General features: G+C 39.4%; 1 protein-coding gene across 3 annotated transcripts in view; it reads left to right on the forward strand.

The window, feature by feature from the left end:
* The window catches only part of LOC146567618 (uncharacterized), a 29,305-nt gene extending 18,126 nt beyond the window's left edge, over positions 1–11,179 (forward strand). For 2 of the 3 annotated variants that reach the window (XM_085287552.1, XM_085287555.1), the window contains exons 7-8: positions 6,504–6,525; positions 7,876–11,179. In XM_085287552.1, coding sequence (XP_085143678.1) covers positions 6,504–6,517 — 14 coding nt within the window. In that variant the 3' untranslated portion in view covers positions 6,518–6,525; positions 7,876–11,179. The remainder of the gene's footprint in view (positions 1–6,503; positions 6,526–7,875) is intronic. The other variant, XM_085287553.1, reaches the window with a different exon arrangement.
* The last annotated feature ends 1,182 nt before the right edge of the window (positions 11,180–12,361 follow it).

Raw genomic sequence — 12,361 nt, forward strand, 5'->3', positions numbered from 1 at the left:
TCAGTATTCGTCTTCCTCCAAACACGACGAGTTGAGTTTATACCAAAAAGTTCTACTTTGGTTTCATCTGACCACATGACATTCTCCCAATCCTCTGCTGTATCATCCATGTGCTCTCTGGCAAACTTCAGACGGGCCTGGACATGCACTGGCTTCAGCAGCGGAACACGTCTGGCACTGCGGGATTTGATTCCCTGCCGTTGTAGTGTGTTACTGATGGTGACCTTTGTTACTTTGGTCCCAGCTCTCTGCAGGTCATTCACCAGGTCCCCCCGTGTGGTTCTGGGATCTTTGCTCACCGTTCTCATGATCATTTTGACCCCATGGGATGAGATCTTGCGTGGAGCCCCAGATCGAGGGAGATTATCAGTGGTCTTGTATGTCTTCCATTTTCTGATGATTGCTCCCACAGTTGATTTTTTCACACCAAGCTGCTTGCCTATTGTAGATTCACTCTTCCCAGTCTGGTGCAGGTCTACAATACTTTTCCTGGTGTCCTTCGAAAGCTCTTTGTTCTTGGCCATGGCGGAGTTTGGAGTGTGACTGTTTGAGGCTGTGGACAGGTGTCTTTTATACAGATGATGAGTTCAAACAGGTGCCATTCATACAGGTAACAAGTGGGGGACAGAAAAGCTTCTTACAGAAGATGTTACAGGTCTGTGAGAGCCAGAGATTTTCCTTGTTTGAGGTGACCAAATACTTATTTTCCACCCTAATTTGCAAATAAATTCTTTACAAATCCTACAATGTGGATTCATGGAATTTTTTTTCACATTCTGTCTCTCACAGTTGAAGTGTACCTCTGGTGCAAATTACTGACCTCTGTCATCATTTTAAGTGGGGGAACTTGCACAATCGGTGGCTGACTAAATACTTTTTTGCCCCACTGTATTATGTGGTAAGCCTTGTATGACTGCAGACGAGTCAGAACACTTACAATCTTTGTAACACCAGCTAGATATGGTGTAGTTGATTAAGGCCTAAAGCCAAGTGGATTGAGCATGGGGGAAAAAATAAATTTTATTTCTATAGTCTAGAGATGAAAGATTTGTTATTTAATGGCTTTTTGGATTGTTTAAAAAATGAAGAACTATCCCCAACAATGAAAACAGGATTAATAACCTTATTGCCCAAACCAAACAAAAATTTACAAGTGCTACACAATTGGAGACCCATAACACTTTTATGTAATGATTACAAATTATTAGCCTTAGTATATGCAAATAGGATTAAGAGCATCTTAAACAAATTAATTGATGAGTGCCAATCAGCGTTTATTAAAGGAAGGCAGATTCATAATAGCATAAGATTAATATTAGATATGATTGACTACCGATCCGTTATTAATTCAGAAAGTTTACTATTATTTATTGACTGTTTTTTTTTAAAGCATTTGATTCAATAGACCATAATTTTTAATTTAGATCTTTAGAACTTTTTGGATTTGGAAACAAATTTTGCAAAGTGATCAAACTGTTCTACAAGCAGATTTATAGTTATGTTTCGCTCAATCCAGGCATAACACCTAGGATAGACGTATTCCGTGGAATTCGACGGGGTTGCCCAATTTCTCCAAAATTATTTATTCTTTGCACTCAATTAATGGCTTACCTCATTGTGAACCATTCAGACATCGAAGGAATAAATATTTTTGATATTGAACTTGTTAGAGGATTTTTAAGTTTTATTGTCATGAAATGCAACTGAGTTGTACTGATAAGTGTTTACTATTTCTGCTTATGCAAACGTCTTTCTATCATGAACTCTCTGAACAGTCACATCACAACACCACAATGAGTTGTGAAAACAAGCTGTTATTGTTAGATTAAGTTCCAGAAACTGAATGTAATTAAAAAATTTTCTAAAGCTTCAGGCTTGTGTCTGAATCTAAAGAAGTGTGAACTTTTGCCACTTTATGATTGTTTGGAAAATAGCATGAGGACGATTCCAGTGAAAAATAAAGTCAAATATCTAGGCATTTATTTAAACAAAGACATCAACACTAGAGAATCAAAAAACCTAAAAGACAAAATTGATGGTATGTCCAAAACGCTAAATCATTGGTTAACAAGAGATATTACAATTTTTTCTTTTTTTTTCTTTTTTTTGTCCCATTTGGATCTTTAGCCATCAGAATTGTTGTCTTAAGGCCAAGAAAGATGCCAAGCGGATTTATTTTACCAAGTGGATCATCATGGCCTTGCCATATTGGTCCATTTGATTGACCTTTATTATAATTATGTATTTATTTTAATTTCGGTTGCTACAAACAGGACAGGCATGACTGGGGGATAGGACAGGGAGAAAGAGTGAAAGAAAGAGAGGGAGAGAAAGAAAACCAAAGGGGAGAAGAGACGGTGAGAAAGGGGGAAGAAAGAAAGAAAAACAAGCCAGAGGCCCCAGAGTACGAGGACCCGAGGAGGACCACCAAAAGGGGGGGGAACCGTGCCACCCTCCTGGGAAGAGCCGAGTAGAGTCCCAAACGAGAGGTCACCCAGCAGCTACGGAGCAGAGGCCAGAGGGGGTTGCAGTGGCGTGCCCGCGAGCTCTGCCAGCAGCCAGCTGTGCCAGAGAGGACCGAGCTTCAGGCCCAGAGGCCAGAGGACTGAGGGCACCCCACCCCCCGGTAGGAGCCCAGCCGGGCCACAGGCGCCAGGCTCCGCCAATCGGCCACCAGGAGTGAGCCGGTACATACATGAGCGCCCAGCCCCAGTCGACAAGAACCACCAACACACCAACATCTGAGGGCATCATCCACCGGCAAGGAGTGTGGTGAGGGGAGATAGGCCTCCGTCCTTTAGAGGGCCCGAGATGTACCCAGAGAGGTTGAGTCTAAGACCCAACCTGACATATAGACACAGACGAACAGGCGCACGCGGACACAAACATGCATTCCTACCCCCATATACACAACCAAATACTCGGCACTCACCCAACGTGTAGACAGACACAAGTAGACACTGCACAGACAGTCACACTCCCCAAACATACTCTATATCCCAGGTCCAGGTGCCCCCAGAGGGGCAAGCCGCACCTAGACCCAGGAGATGTTACCCTTGTCTCTGGGGTGGAGGCAAGCGGACCACCTCCTTATCTGCAGTAGCAGGGAGGGCCCGCATCCCAGACCCCAATCTGACGGCCAGCACCTCCTCCCAGCCCCCCAGCCCTGATGGCTAACAGAAGCAGGGTGAGTGAAGACCCCAAAACCTCCCTACGCCCGCTCATATGTAGTGTTGCTGTGTGCTGTTCTAAAGTGCCTTTAAAACACAGGAGAGCACATCCCGGACCCACCCAGGGGCAGCCAGGCTACCAGGCCAGTAACCAACGTCCGCCAGCACAGACCCTGCCCCATCTCCGCTGTAAGCAGCCACAAGAAAAACACCATCTAAGAGCCACCAGAGCCCCTAACCAGGTCATGGCCACATCCCCCGGGTTAGGCCCTCCAGGGAAAACGTCCCTAGGGACTCCCCAGACGTCCTAAGGCCGTCCCTACCCCCATATCAACTACAATAGCGAAGGCAGGACCAAACCATGACACCCCACCCCCACTAGGTGATGGAGCCCAAAGGGATTGATCAAATGTGATGGCAGAGGCTGTATCAAGACGAATGTGATCTATTAGAGGGTTTTTATATTGGTTACAATTAAGATTATTTTTATTTTTCCAGTTAATGAGGACCATTTTCTTTGCAATGCATAGGGCCGTAAAAACAACGTGTTTATTTCTGCAGTGACCTCATCCAAGTTGCCCAGCAAGCATACTAAAGGGGAGGCTGGAATGTTACATTTCAGACACTTTGATAAGTCTTCACATATCTCACGCCAAAACTTCTGAACTGGTGGACAGAACCAAAGAGCGTGGATGTAATTGTCCGGTGTACAGGGAGTGCAGAATTATTAGGCAAATGAGTATTTTGTCCACATCATCCTCTTCATGCATGTTGTCTTACTCCAAGCTGTATAGGCTCGAAAGCCTACTACCAATTAAGCATATTATGTGATGTGCATCTCAGTGCAAGTGCAAGCAGTTGTTGGAAGGCGTATAGCCCATCTTGAACATCCTATGACCAGTATAGTGCACTCTGTGTAATATTTTGTATTGTATTAATTGCAAACTGGGATTTCTGATCCATTGAAAGGTTTTTAAGCATATCTGAGACCAAAGATTTGGGTCTAAGCTGATTGATAAATCTGCTTCCCATTTTGCAATAGCAAGGGATATTGATTCATCTATTTTAGAAAGTGTTCTGTATATTTTAGACAATAATTTGGGGGGTTTTAGATTAAAAAAATTGTACCACACTTGGTGGTGTTTGTAATTCAGCTTCACTGGGATTAAATTTCTTTTTTACTATGGGTTTAATTTGTTGATAATCCAAAAATCATTTCTTGTTGATCCCATATTTTGTCTGTCAAACGAAATAAAGTCTGTTCCTTCCAATATATGTTCCAAGTATTTAATTCCTTTGCAACTCCAATCTGGAAAGTTTATCATATTATTGTTTTGTAATATGTCCGGATTGTTCCAGATAGGTGTACGTTTGCATGGGATTAATGAAGACTCTGTCATTTTTAGAAACTCCCACCATGCTGTCAGAGAAGAGCTGATGCTGACGCTTTTGAAGCATTCATGTCGTTGGATGTTTGAGATTTCTAGGTTATTACAGTGTTCTACATCTATCCAAGGTTCATCTAAGAGGGTGTGTTTAAACCATCTAGAGATGAACTGAAGCCTGTTGGCTAAAAACTAGTGATTAAAGTTAGGCAGATCTAATCCTCCTTTATCCTTGGTCTTTTTCAGTGTTTTTAAGCTGATACGTGGGGGTTTATCTTTCCAAAGGAATTTAGAAATATACGAGTCTAGAGATCTGAACCAATCTTGTGATGGCTTATTTGGGATCATTGAAAATAAATAGTTTATTTTTGGCAAGACCATCATTTTTATAGCAGCGACCCTTCCCATGAGTAATATGGGTAAAGATTTCCATCTAGCCAGATTGCCTTCTACTGTCTTTAAAAGTGGGATATGGTTTAATTTAGTTAATTCTGAAAGCTTAGGAGAGACATTAATACCTAAATATTTTATATTTCCAGATTGCAGTGGGGAAGGAGAGGAATTATGGAAGGAGCAATTAATCGGAAGAACTGTAGGTTTTGACCAGTTAATTGAATAATCTGAGACACTTGAGGAAGAATTTATTAATGCAATTACCCCAGAGAGATTGGTTTGTGAATTTTGGAGAAAAAGTAACACATCATCTGCATAAAGGCTGATTTTATGTTCTACATTCTTACATTTTCTGCCCTAAATTGTTGTAGCCTGTCTAATTGCTGCTGCTAGTGGCTCAATAAAAATAGCAAACAGTGAAGGGGAGAGTGGGCATCCCTGCCTGGTGCCCCTCAGGAGACAGAAGCTGGAGGATGTTTGGTCATTTGTTCTGACACAAGCTGTTGGGGAATTATATAATATTTTTAACCAGTTAATGAAAGAGGATCCAAACCCAAATTTGTGTAAAGTTGCAAATAGAAATTTCCAGTTAACTCTGTCAAATGCTTTTTCTGCATCTAAAGAAAATATTACGGTTTCAATGTTTTTACTGCATGAGTAGTCTATTAAATTAAGTAATCTACGTGTATTTGTTGATGAGTGCCTACCTTTTATAAAACCAGTTTGGTCAGGATGAATTAAGAGGGGGGTTATTTTCTCTAATCTTTTTGAGAGAGCTTTGCAGATTATTTTAAGGTCTACATTAATAAGGGATATTGGACGATAGCTTGAAGGAAATACAGGGTCTTTGCCTGGTTTTAGTAAGAGACTGATATTTGCAGAGTTCATATTTGGTGGTAGTCTACCATTTTCTTTGATTTCTTGCAACATCTTGTGAAAAACTGGTGCCAGAATCGTCCAGAATTCTTTGTAAAAATCTGTTGAAAAGCCGTCTGGACCTGGAGCCTTATTATTGGGCATACTTATCAGAGCTTCCTGGAGTTCACCTGGTGTCAGTGGCGAATCGAGTGCCATTGTTTGGGTGTCTAATAATTTTGGAAGAGTTATGTTGTCGAGAACTTGATCAATTTCATTTTTAGATGGGTTTTTTTGTGGTGTATATAAAGTTTCATAGAAATCCCTAAAAAATTTGTTTATTTTTTTAAGATCATATATTGTATTCCCAGATAAATCTTTAACAGCACATATAGTGTTTTTTTCTTTATTGATTTTTAACTGGTTAGCAAGAAATTGTCCGGATTTGTTACCGTGTTCATAATTTTGCAGGCAAAGTCTTTGTACTAAGAATTTAGTCTTTTTATTAATAATTTCATTTAATTCTAGTTTTGTCTTGCGTATTTTGTTTAATATTTCTTGATCTTGGTGTGACACATAGGCTTTTTCTAAGAATTTGATGTTTTTTTCTAGTTCCTGAATATTTTTGTTTTCTTCTTTCTTCTTATGTGATGGGAAAGAGATTGTTTTACCTCTCATCACGGCTTTCCCTGCTTCCCAGAGGACAGATGCTGATGTTCCAGGTATGTCATTAAAGCCTAAATATAGAGTCCACTCCTTTTTAAAGTATTTGATAAACTCTTTGTCTTTGAGCAGTGATGTATTAAATCTCCAGTTTTTACTTGGCGTAGTATTATTCATCTGTATTAGTGTTAAAGATACAGGACCATGATCACTGACAGCTATAGGACGAATCTCAGTGTCTGAAATGTTACTCAGCAGTGAGCTGCTGACTAGAAAATAATCCAGACGAGAGTAGGAGTGATGGACATGTGAGAAGAAAGAATATTCCTTACTGTTGGGGTGAAGGGAGCGCCATGCATCACAAAGACCAAAGTCGCTCATATACTGTTTGATTATATTTGTGGACTGCCAATTACGCTGAGTTCCTGCTGTATTGAGCCTATCCATTTCTTCATTTAGTCCCAGGTTGAGGTCTCCCCCAAGAACAATTGTGCAATCTAGGTGTTCGGAGAGTGTACTAAAAAAAACGTGGAAGAATGAGGGGTTATCAACATTTGGACCATATATACTTACAATACCTAGCTTTTGGTTAAGTATAGATAGTTTGACGATTAGGAATCTGCCCTCTGGATCTATAACTGTATCGAGTACTGTGAAATTAATATTTTTATGCATTAGAATTGCTACTCCTCTTTGTCTAGAATTATAACAGGCTGAGAACAGATTAGGAAACTCAGGCGTTTTAAGTTTATTCAAACCTGGGACAGGCATGTGGGTCTCTTGTAATAAAAAAACGTCTGCCTGTAATTTTTTTAAGTTGGTTAAGTATTTTTAACCTTTTTTCCCTAGAGCCAGCTCCATGCACATTACATGTGACAAATCTTAGCGTGCCCATAGTTGTGTGTTTGTGGCTAATGATGTACGCTGTGTGTCTCGCTTAGACGGGTGAGGAAAATGGAAAGACGTAATTTTTTTGTAAATAAAGAGAAGAAAATGCGCGGCGAGAAGCTCCATAGGCCTGACTATGTGTGTGCATAATAACTAAAATGAGCAAATGTGTGCGTGTGTCCTATATCTGTGTGCGCTGTGTGGCTGTTGTAAATGTGTTGCCTTTAAACGCATGTGTGTGCGTGATCGTGCAGAGTGAGCATGTAGAAATAGACAGTGTTGTTTGTGGATGGATAGGGAAACAGGTGATCGACATAGTGATAGAAAAGAGAAGCAAATAAACCAAAGAGCAAGAGAGAGAGAGGGAAAAAGAAATAGAAACGGAAACATTCCAATTAAGGCATTGGCGGAGAGTGACGTTATACTAAATTAGCAAGCTGATATTACATAGTTAAGCAAAAGTTAATACAAGAGAGTGTGAGTGAAGAGAATAGTGCAGCGGATTCTTATTTGGTGTGCAGTCAATACAGCCATGGAGTGGTGCCGGGGTCGCGGTAGAGTTGTCCGTCCACGTAGAGCCGGTCCACGGCGATGACAGCCCGGGAGCCTTTCTGGATAAAACTACGTCGGACTGGGAATAGGACCCTGCGTCGTTCCAGGATCTCTCTGGGGAACTGATTGTTCATGCTGAAATCCGTTCCTCACAATTTTTGGACGCAATCTATTATCCAAATCAGAGGGCGTCTCAAAGATGGTTTATCCAGCTTACTCATTATACATTACCCCGAAAAGTATTAAAAAGATTAACTCTATAATCTATCAATTCATTTGGCGCAATAAAACACATTACATTAAAAAATCACAACTCGTCAAAGATTACGCTAAAGGTGGTATAAAGACAATTGATTTTCAATTAATGGTTGGAGTATTTAAAATAAACTGGATAAAAGCCTTCCTCTTGAAACCTTACTCCATATGGTTCCATATCCCAAAAAATATTTTCAAAAAGGTGGGAGGGTTGGATTTTCTCCTGAAATGTGATTTTGATATATTGAAGTTGCCTGTGAAACTGTCAGAATATCATAAGCAGGTCTTGTCTTATTGGAAGATGGTGTTTGCCCATAACTTTTCACCACATTGCTCCACCTTGTGGAATAACAGGACCATTACAATTAATAGGAAGTCATTGTTCATTAAAGAGTGGTATGAACAAAACATTATCTTTATAACAGATTTACTTGATGAAAAGGGACAGTTTCTCTCAGTGGGTGTTTTTAATGCAAAGTTTAACATTCAGTGTTCCCTTAGAGAATATGACAAGGTTTGTAAGGCGATCCCCTTACCTCTGTTGAGTTTGATACAAGGCTATTTATATTACTCTAAGGGACAAATTAGTTTACCTTCTCTACAGCTAAATCAGATTCCTTTGACTGATAAAAACTGTAATAATAAAACCATAAACAAAATATTTAAAAATGAATTATTTCACGATTTTAACAGTAACACAAAATTAAAAGGGAGTAACATTAAAATAACGAACAAATATACACATGTTTTAAGTTGGCCTATCCCCCCCAAAGTCAAAGAAATGCAATTTAAAATAATTAATGGATATTACCCAGCAGCTGAAATGCTTAGAAAAAGGTTTGGGTTTGAGGTAGAGCCATGTGGATTTTGTTCACAAAATGTGGAAAGTATTGATCATTTGTTTTTTTCCTGCTCAGTAACAACTGACTTTTGGCAAGATCTAGTAGACTGGTTGAGTATAAGAATAGATGGGATGACCCCACTGACTCTAACACAAGTTTTATATAATAATGGTGATCCATCTAAGGAACTGTCCATGCTACACAAGGTGGTGATAATTATGGGCAAATACCACATACACAAATGCAAATGGCAAAGTAAAAGACCTTCCCTAACTGTATTGAAAATTGAATTAAAATCTTTTTTGTCATCTTTAGAATTACTGAGGGATTCATGTAAAGAGGCTGCTTTGATATGCGACAATGGGACTCAATCTCTATCCTTTTAATGATTGTGTTTTTGGTGTACTAAGTAAGCCACATGTATGTTAAAGTGTTCGCAGAAAGTAAACTGTTATATGTCATAAAAATGGCCTTCATATATTTATGTATATGTATATATGTGGGGTTTTTTTTTTCCTATTTCGTTTGGTTTCTTATTCAACCTTTTCAAGATGTTGTTGCACTAATTTTGTCTCCCAACGAGAGATTGTAATATGTGCATAAATTTAATTAAAGTATGAAAAAAAAAACATGTGTAGATTCATCAGCCAGATGAAGTGTTTACTGACAATTGACAGTGATAGCGCACATCATCATCACTATTCCAGCAATCCTCTCCTCACAGACAAGCATAAACACACTCGACTATCGCTAAATCAGATTTAACACACGTTTGTAATGACGCTAATTCAGTTTATAATAGGGTTTATTCGCACGGTCAGCAGGTGGCGGTATCCTCGTACACTGGGGAGTAAACTGCCATTAAACGAACAAAAGAAGAAGAAAACATCTGCACATGCGCGGTACGGATCGGGTAGACCCGATTTGTACGGTCAGACTTTACACATGCGCAGTAAGGATCGGAGAGTCCTGATCCGTAACGTTCTTTTTATTTTTCGTTTTTGTCTACATTGTACTGAAATGCTTCATTATTGCAAACATTTTAAGATATACTTGTTATTCTTAACATCTTAACAGATACTCTGACCCATAACTATCGAAAAACGCTACGACCGGAAGTAGAAACCTTTTGCGCATGCGGGGTACCGATCGGGTTTCCGGTACGGATCGGGTTTTTTGTTTTTTGTTTTTTTTTTTTTAATTAAACTTTATTTACAAACAACAGTTTAACATACAAGGCACCATCATTAATCCGATTATGTTACATCCTCGGTTGAGCATTATAGCAAAACAAACAAACAAACAAAACGAACAAAAAAAACCCAAAAACAACAACAATAAGCACAAAGTTAAAAGAGTTAGCACAAAAATAAAGAACAGTCATTGAAGGATTCGAACCAAAGGCAAAAACTAACGTGCAAAAAAAGGGCAGTCGTGATTATAAAATAGGGAGTTTTTTGTTTTTTTTTAACATAGGTTAAACTCTTTAAATAAAACAACAAGTTTATGGGCTTTCTTGTTATTCACAAGTTTCAGCGATTTAGCCCAGAGTCTAAAGTCATTCAGCCATCTGTTTATACATGGTTTAGCTTTAAAGTATCTGCATTTGTGAATAAAAATTTTTCCCATTAACAAAATCGTCCTAATCAACAGGTCAAAATCTGCATTCTCAGCAAGTATTCCAAATTTTATTACTGTCACCGTCAAATGTGGTAACTGAATTCTCCTGGACTGCAGCCAGCTCCACATGTCAGTCCAGAAGGAGTGCACTGATTCACAGTTGAAAAACAAGTGATCCAGACTTTCAATATCATTTTCACAAAATGTGCAGGCGTTCACATCTAAATTAAATTTCCGTCTTAAGAATTCATTGGTTGGATAAACCTCATTAATGATTTTAAAGTGAACGGTACGAATCGGGTAGTGACAGTGACAACTCAGACGGAGCTACCGTTTCTTCCTAAGCGAGTAAAAGAGTGAATTTGGATGATAAAACAAACTAAACCACCGTTTGGATCGATATCTGCATCGATCTGCCCACCCTTGTCTCCTGGATCGTAGCCGAGATCAGCGTGAACCACGTGGGTCTCTGCTCCCTGATCTGTTTCCTGTGTTTGGAAAGAGTTGCAGCTTCATCGCGGAGTTTCTCTCGGTTTGTGGGCTCATCTAAAGGTAAGCACCGAGCTAACTTTACTGTGAGTTCAGTTCATGTTGAGTTTAGCTCCTGAATGAGGTCTTCTGCTGCTCTCCTCGGTGTCTGTTCACAGTTTATTGTGAACACGTTGAGAGAAGAGTGAGAGAGTGTTTGGAGAAAAACACCAACTAATCATTAGCTCAGCATGCTGGGAGAAGTTGGAGCAGAAAAGTCTTTTCATTGTCCCTGCAGCTGTTTTTCTGCCTGCACCAAACCTCTACAGCCTCGTTTCTATTTGAAGTGATAACAGGAAATGGATGAGAGCGATCTGCTGCAGTATCAGGGTCACAATAAACTTTATTGTCCAGCTGCTGTGGATGAACACATGAGAGGAAGTGAACTCCTACAAAGTCTCATTTTAATGAGTGTGGCTGCTGTAAAGTGATGCACAGGAAGATGTTAACAAAAACTAATGAAACAGAGATGAAAGTAAACAGTGTTCATATTTGAAAGCACAGAGAATAAAAATATATTGTGGTGGTGTTAATTTCTCCCAATTCTTTCGATCTTTGGGCTGAAGGAAGGACAATACTCAGTGTATAAATGCTCAATCAACAATTACTTTATTACATACAGTTCAACACCTTTGAGCACAAACCATCCGGATGGGGAGACATGCATGCAGAGGGTCACAGCAAATCTCCAACTGGTGGAGGGTTACTCAAGCTCTTATAGCCTCTAGTGGCCCCCACCAAGTCGTAAAAGCCTAAACATTCACATTCTTTCTCTCTCTCAGTGAGTTATGACCTGTTTATCTGCTTCCAACAAGGGGTGAAGCTCCTGTGGAATGTGCTTTGTGCTGTCTGCACAAGGTATTCTCTTCTTAACTCAGCAGTATGAAATGTCATGAGACAGTGTAGCTCATTCACAGTAAATCAACAGTATAGGATAATACAAACCTATCTGATAAATCTAGTGATTCTCACATTCTTTTTAATTCAGCAGTATAATGCAAACTAGAACTACAGCTACATACTAATTATACTCTCTATAATAAGAAGTATGATGCTGCTTACAGCAGTATAATGATTCACTCATTTCGATTACAGGCATAGGATAACATATGATAGAATAATAATCTCACAGTGGTTAATGTGCAGCTCTTGGTGATTTGGGAGAATCATGTTTTTAATCATGTTGTGGATTGAATGTTGGGTTTTGTTT

This window comes from Mchenga conophoros, linkage group LG9, assembly GCF_057382185.1.
Source record: "Mchenga conophoros isolate Kocher_MC1m ecotype Shallow Benthic linkage group LG9, M_conophoros_male_GT1.1, whole genome shotgun sequence".
In the NCBI taxonomy this organism is placed as follows: domain Eukaryota; kingdom Metazoa; phylum Chordata; class Actinopteri; order Cichliformes; family Cichlidae; genus Mchenga; species Mchenga conophoros.